General features: G+C 35.3%; 1 protein-coding gene across 3 annotated transcripts in view; it reads left to right on the top strand.

Annotated features, from left to right (window-relative positions):
* The window catches only part of LOC110457961 (carbohydrate sulfotransferase 11-like), a 78,500-nt gene extending 71,949 nt beyond the window's left edge, over positions 1–6,551 (top strand). For all 3 annotated transcript variants that reach the window (XM_021509477.1, XM_021509479.1, XM_021509478.1), the window contains 3 exons: positions 750–867; positions 1,448–1,500; positions 3,860–6,551. In XM_021509477.1, coding sequence (XP_021365152.1) covers positions 765–867; positions 1,448–1,500; positions 3,860–4,921 — 1,218 coding nt within the window. In that variant the 5' untranslated portion in view covers positions 750–764 and the 3' untranslated portion in view covers positions 4,922–6,551. The remainder of the gene's footprint in view (positions 1–749; positions 868–1,447; positions 1,501–3,859) is intronic.
* Positions 6,552–8,215: the final 1,664 nt, after the last annotated feature.

Consider the following 8,215-nt stretch of genomic DNA (forward strand, 5'->3'; position numbering starts at 1 on the left):
CATGTTTTATATATATATATACATATTGTTGAGAATTTTTCTTTTTATAATATTTTTTCGTCCGTAAGGATATTTTTTCTGCTTTTATAATATACATATTGCATATATAAATATATATATATAATTGAAATACTTGAATAAAAGAAAGTTTAAACTAAATTTCGAGTTATTGACACAAGAAACAATCATGAATAAATTCTTCGTGAGTATGGGTGCAGTTAAGGGGACTTGTGTAAAGGCCCGTAACAACTAAAACCTTTTTAGCAACTCATAACTTGCGGTTTATTTGTTTTATCAAACATGGCCGACGTAGCATGCATGTTACATCTTAAAATACACAAACATCATACATATATTTAGAAAAAGAAAAAAAATTACGGTTCCTGATGGTCACGCATGTAATTTCCTATCCCAAATGTCTGTAGACACTTAACTCTTTGCACTAGTATTTACTATCCTAGTTAGTCCTAGTGACCGTCACGTGAGATGACATTAACACGAACCTTGAAAAATCTTGTCATTGCAACCCATCATCAACGTTCTTTTCGAGGAATAAACCTGAAACACAAAGGCATACTTAGAAAATTGTTAAAAGGTACCATACACTCGTATGGATGCTTATTTCAAACTTGCTTCCTGGGTTTATACAGGAAAATGAAACGTTTAATACCCTAGCAGGCATTTTTTTACCTTCTTAGCTCCTTTTGTTGTTTATGTTGTTTTGTTCATTTTCCCTTTATTTCTTGCAGAGTAAACATACAGAAATGAAGAGAAGTCACCTAAACAGATGTTTCATCTTGCTTGTAATCGCCGGTCTAGCATTGTTGTTCATAATGCACAACAGAACATCCCTAAAAGCATTCCAAGGCATGTATATGTACCATTGTAATTTACGTCAATACCTAAAGAGATACTTAAATGGTACAGTTAAATTAATTTGTTGGCGATGGAAAGTAAACATTATTTGTAGGATACATTGAAAAATAAACAATGATATTGAAATGCATTTATTTTGAAGAAATGCTGACCAAACTTGAAAGCATTGATATTGTACAAGAAAATGTTAATATGGATAACACACGTGGGAGAACAGAGGCGTTTTCATCTCTGAGGTTGCGCAGAGCACCAACAGGTCTAAGAAGGTACTACCGTCTCAGTAGCAACATCAACCAGGAAGATATACAACCTGCATTATATTTTTATTCAAATTGATCACAATCACAAATTGATAGTTTACTTGAGATGTTTCTAATGTAGGTTTACACTCGTATACATTGTACAAAGTGAGCGTGATTTCCTAAATATTGTAAACAAGTCAAGTTGTAGCGCTCTCGCAAAAAACAACAACCCTAAAATACTAGCACTGCTAAGTTGGTATGGACATTTAATAATAAATACGATACATTGGTTAATAAAATCTTACTAATTGTCTTTCGTTTCTTTTCAGGAAACATGTTATTTAAACCGCAAGGGAATGTGCAGCATAGAATGATTGTGAAGGTTAGTAACTGTCTTGATATAATGTTGATAAAACGTAACATCAGATCAATATCTCATTTTAGACATCTAACAAGCTATTAAAAGATGTAACGCTATTAATAGATACATCAAATTGATATCTCATTGCAAAAATTACCTACTATTTTTTTAAATTGATTTTTGGTATGAATAAAACTAAATTGATATGATACTGTATTAGAAACGAATTTGTATTGAAGAGCATTAGGGCCATGTGGAAAAACAATTTTCTTTTTGTCGTATTAATAACTCGAAATTTCGAGTTATTATCCTGAAATGTCGAGTAGATAAGCCGTAATTTCGAGTTAATTTCGAGTTATTATCTTGAAATTTCGAAACAATAACACGAAAAAAACCTCGCAATTACACCGTTAAATTGCGACCGAACCAAATTCTATACTCACGAGAAATGACCAAGTTTCACGGATAAACTCGGGAAATATATCCAAGGAATAGTTTAAATCCATATTTAAAATCCTGTGGCGGAAAACAAAAGAGGTAACTTTTTTGTAGTAGCTTCCCTTTCGCATACATACAGGTAGCCAATGATAGGGCGGGACATGATATTGTGCGGAACGTAAAACAATTCGAAAAGAAATGGCGCCTAGTTGTCGACTGCTACTGTGTAATACTTTTTTGTTTGTTTGTTTGTTTGNTGATAGGGCGGGACATGATTCTGTGCGGAGCGTAAAATAATTCGAAAAAAATGGCGCCTAGTTGTCGACTGCTACTGTGTAATGCAGGTGTGCGAGGGGAAAAATCTCCATATACCGCTTGTCATGTGTATAGACTGATTGACGTAGTATTTCAGAGAAGCGGGCAGCACATGTATTGGATTGAGAATATTAGATAAGGATTTAAACCATTCCTTGGATATATTTCTGGAGTTTATCCGTGCAACTTGGTCATTTCTCGTGAGTATAGAATTTGGTTCGGTCGCAATTTAACGGTGTAATTGCGACTTTAAAGCGGTGTCAGTGGATAACCATGTGCCAGACAGTCGTAATTATGGTTTCATTTTGTAAATAAATCACTTGTCTTCAATATTCAACCGAGGTATATCCAATATACCTTGTGATTGACACGAGCTGAAAGAGAAAAGGAGGTAACGGATTTCAGTCTGTCGTTATATCCCTTTGTAATTATTCGTATAGGAGACCCCTATGTTTTAAAATTACAAATAAAGCGACCCATGCCCCTGTGAGTAAGGGACGTAAATCGAGATATTTCAGCTTACTGCAGTTGTAATTTATCCTAGTTTATATGTTTATGTAAATATATATATCACCGTCACCTCACATCTCTATCAACAAATACCCAAAGATGAAGTAGTGCAACATGTTTGCAAATGTGCTAATTAACATTATAAAATAATAACGACATACAACATTTATATAGCGCCATTTATAATTTGTAAAATTACTCTAAGACGCTTTACAACACATGCATAACAGTATTCCTATAGTGACGGTTAAGATAGAATGACCCTTTCATGCTATTTCAGAATTGAGATGTCATACTTCCCATGTTAACTGAATTCATCATATCTTGCAGAAAGATTCTCATTATTCTTCACTTCAACAGGTAGCTTTTTCATTTTTCTAAGTAAAATATATAGAGGAAACTATTTACGTAGACAATTGTATATCCTTCATTAAAGCTAAAGCAATCAATTGGTATCCGATGTCGCCTCACGGTATCTAAATACTAGACAATCTTGTTGTGTGAAGGTTTTGCGAAGTGTTTTGATTTTAATGTATACATCTGTTTTACCATGTTTTTCTTGCCCGTCACTTGCATACTAGCGTTTTTTATCCTGGCGTGCTGTATCTGTTTCCAAATATTAAGGGTGCCGTTCCATGTATGTGTATTAGGTTAATCTTTAAATAAATATAAAAAAAGGTTCATCTTTTAAGATACAAGGTGGTAGACTCTGATCTGCTGATGGATTTCTTAGTGTCCGAAGTTTCCCGAACTTTGATTGCATCAATGCTCTCAGTTGGGTAGTGACACGAATCTTAACATGCACAATTTACTCTTTAGTTATTGATATGCAATTAGCGTGTTGACAGTATCTTAATCTCATTAAAAATGTTTATCAATTATAATATTTATTTTTGTTTTTGTTTTTTGACATAAAATGTATTGACAAAATCATAGTACTTTTTCACTGTGTTGGCAATATTTTTTTTTGCACCATGTTGACAATGTCATATTTTCTTTTCAATGTGTTGCAAAAATCATAATTTTGAATCTAAATGCTCTTTAGAATATCGCCAATACTTCTTTAGAGTGTTGAGTTTAATACAATAAGCAGTGTTTCTTTCGTTTATTTAAACAGGAAGATGAGGATACTTTTGAAAAAAGACGGGACCATCTACTTGAAGTCTGCAACTCTAGTTTCGTTAATGAAACGGGTCAAATATTTCAGTATGTGAAAAGCAAGTACCTCTTGTACGATTCTAAACATAACTTTGTCTTCTGTATGGTACAGAAAGTAGGCTGCACATTCTGGCGACGAGTATTCTATTCATTGAAACACAAGGAAACTTCAAATATATATTCCATCAATAATCTTAAAGTCCATGATGAACATATTCCTACCTTAGGGCAGTTCGATGTCATTAAAGCCAAACGTGTTTTAAGATCAGCAACAACGGCAATGTTTGTTAGAGAACCTTACGAACGTGCTTTTTCTGGATACTTAGATAAGCTTCACACATTAAATCCTTATTATATGAAAAGTCTTGGGAGGCCTATCATAAAAATGATGAGGAAACATGCAACAACAAAAAGTTTAAACTGTGGTCATGATGCGACATTCACGGAACTGATACGATATTTAGTGAAACAGAAAAGAAATGGTCAGCTACTAAACATCGATCACCATTTCTCACCTATATACACTCACTGCTTACCTTGCGATATCAAATACGATTTTATAGGTAAAATGGAATCTTTTGACGAAGATACGTCATATGTGATGAGTAAAACCAACATGTTTCAGAATAAATCAATTTCAATGTCAAAAAATGCCTCTATAATAGATGACCTATACACTAAGATGATAGATGCGTTTAACGCTCAGAAAACAATGTCAGATTGTATGACCTTGAGAGAGATGTATGGTCGTGTTTGGAGGACACTCCAACTTCGTGGCTTAGTGAACCCGGATGTACCAATGCCCGATTCTCAAAACATTACCTTGGATATGATGCACCGCGAGGCGGTCAAGGTCAGTGACCCATCACGTGTGTTAGAGTACAAACACAAAGGGTTTGTTGAGATGTATAAAACTGTGGACAGACATTTACTGCTAGAGTTTAGGGAGTACGTTCTGAAAGACTGTAAACTGTTCGGATATGACGATAAACCTCCAGATCTGTTTTCATGGCAACGATAAGATATATGTGTGTTCGATATCTGTTATGGTATTGTGAGAAAACAGGTAAGACTAACCTAAATGTTTTTTATGCTATCCTTGTATATCCCTTTTTTGCCAACTTAGTATTATATCGGCGTATGTAGCGGTTACATCACTGGTGTAGTCTATTTGCTTACTCGGTTGTTTGCTTTCGAGACGACCGTATTTCGGTGAGTCGCCGGATATTGAAATGCACAGAGATCGGCAAGAAAGACAGCCATACTAGGAGGGAAATTATCCCTACTCAAGCGCTGACCAGCAGTGCTTTTTTTTCTTTATTTTTTTAATGCTGAATCTTGTTTTATTCCCCCTACCGTTAGTAAAAGTACATTCTGACAGTTTGTCCCTGATTTGGAGCATGTGCAAGTCTACGTATTGACGTTTTGTAAAAGAATATATTCCTTCATTGAAGGACAATCATACAGCATGTTGGTGTACACTGATAGTTCAATTTAGCCAAATTATGAAGAAACAAAACACAAAAACATATTTCAAATGTCATGTTTCATTTTTTGTTAATGAATTCATACGTTTAGGCATTAAATTTTCTGACGCGTCATCGCGGAAGAATAATGTCTAGACCCGGTGCGCAGGCTCAGCTGCGAGTCTATTATAGCCATCTTTTTACAAGCTCGAAGTTGATCATGAGAGTCGCTAAATTTCGAGGTTATATATCTTCTTGAATTCGAAGCTGCAGTAATTGAATGGACGAACCAATTTGACATGGCAGTTGGCTGTTTGACTGCATTTCATACATGACGTGACCACATGGATGTGTGATCGATTTGTACCGGGGGAGGCAGAATGGGTAGTTGGAGGGATACTTTATAGGGCAATCATGAATTGTCTCCAACGCTAGCAACATCTGATAATATTTTGCTGATTGACAGTTTTTGGTTGCTAAAACAATTTCTTGTTTTGCTTCTGCAAATAGATATCTCCCTTAGCAAAATCAGAAAATATGTATTCATACGCACAGACGATGTTGAAACAGGTAACATTTGGTAATTACGTTGAATCTAACTTGAGTCGAAATTGAAATATAAATAGATAACATGTATAGGTCTGATACAGAGTTCCAGAAGTGTTGAATTTACCTTAATTAATAACTGGTGTAGTTGATTTAGCAAGTTTTATGAGTATAAGCTTGATACGGATTGTATTAATTTCTATTAGTTGTGTATAATGTCAAATATTAACAATGAAAGACGCCTAATATAACTTATATTGATAATGGAAATTTGGATGTATACATATGTTACTATGGAATGGGTACAATATAATTAGGGTACGATAGTTAGATATAGCTGTTTATGTCGTTACAGCTCTAACCCTTGGTGTGAGGGCAGATAGACATTGGTGATCTAGCATAGACAAGTAACCATAGTGACCAGTCCTATGTGGGCAACTATTTAAAAGATGTCCTATGCGGGCAACTGTATACATGTATTGACATAGTCCTGTGTAGGCAAGATGAACTGTCAAAGATGGTACCCCCAGGGTCAATTAAGCTGTCTAGAGCTGTTGTGCAGTACCCTATGATTTGTATTTTGTTCAATCTGCATGTATGAATATGTATGTGTATGATAGATGTGAGACAGTTGTACAATAAGTATATATATGTGTGTGTATAAATAATGTAATAAACTTATGTATATAGTGTATATCTTGTGTTTGTTCCATTCTTTACATCAGCGATGCTAGTCCAGGTTACAATGGTTTGCCCTAGTTTTTATTGATTATGATTTTTTGACACTTCGGTATTCCCTTCTTGTGTTATCTTTCCTGAATCAACAAGGCAGTACTGTATACGATTCCCTGTGGTAGATCAATAGGTTAAAATTTGTTCAAATAATTCCCACAATTGCTACTGCATAATGCAGAGATGGGAAATCTCGGAGTCCTTATGCAGTTTGTAACCAGTTTGTTGTTTTCTTGTGTAAAAGGGTAAAATGATAGAATAGAATTAACAGTCCCTGCAGGTAGAGCGTAAACATTGTACCTGCTGCCCCCATTGCATGATCGTAGGAGGCGACTAAATTTGGGATCGTATCTTTTCTCTTCTTTCTAAACAACTTTCTTCTTTCTAATGTGTCCCTTGACAATGCCTCACTTTTGGCCTTTAGTTGAGCGTTCGTCCCTGTGAGGAAGGCCTTGGGTTCTGTCCTTTGGTCGAGAGTTTCTACTCCTGCTTAACGCTCAGCAATTTAGGAGTGGGACGACTGCTTCGCCCGTTGTCAGTTTAATGTGAGCGGGTGGGGTGTCCTGCTGGGTGTCTTCGGCAGTATCGTTTCAGTGAGGTAGCAAAATAAAGTCAGCATCAGTTCTGCGCTATCACAAGGATACAAACACGAACATATCGCACACTACACGCATGCATCTTGCACACAGGGGAGGCCGTCCTTAAATGACCATAGCTGTTGATAGGACGTTAAACAATACTAAACCAAACCAAAAACCAAACACAATCAACAGTATATATAAAACTCAGTTCACGTTTCACATAGTAATTCAAATTCAGTGCAACTGGTGGCATTGGTTCGTCTTAATTTTATGCTTTCACTTGACAAGCTTTGTATGAAAATGATAAATCGAACAAAACAAACAATAAATACGTATAACATTGCTAATACATAGCGGGAGACATCGAAAAAAACAAACAGGAAATACATAGTGGGAGACATCGAACAAAACAAACAGTAAACACATAGTGGGAGACATCGAACAAAACAAACAGTAAATACATAGTGGGAGACATCGAACAAAACAAACAGTAAATACATAGTGGGAGACATCGAACAAAACAAACAGTAAATACATAGTGGGAGACATCGAACAAAACAAACAGTAAATACATAGTGGGAGACATCGAACAAAACAAACAGTAAACACATATAGTATAACTAATACATAGCGGAAGACATCGAACAAAACAAACAGTAAATACATAGTAGGAGACATCAAACAAAACAAACAGTAAACACATAGAGTATAACTAATACATAGATGGAAACATCGAACAAAACAAACAGTAAACACGTATAACAAAGCTAATACATAGCCGGAGACATCGAACAAAACAAACAGGAAATAGAAAGTGGAGGACATCGAACATAACAAACAGTCAACACATACAGTATAACTAATACATAGTGGGAGACATCGAATAAAACAAACAGCAAATACATTTTACAAAGTGTGAGACATCGAACAAAACGAACAGTTAATACATGTAGTATAGCTAATACATAGCGGGAGACATCGAACAAAACA

This window comes from Mizuhopecten yessoensis, unplaced genomic scaffold (genome assembly GCF_002113885.1).
Source record: "Mizuhopecten yessoensis strain PY_sf001 unplaced genomic scaffold, ASM211388v2 scaffold9385, whole genome shotgun sequence".
NCBI classification, from domain to species: Eukaryota; Metazoa; Mollusca; class Bivalvia; order Pectinida; family Pectinidae; genus Mizuhopecten; species Mizuhopecten yessoensis.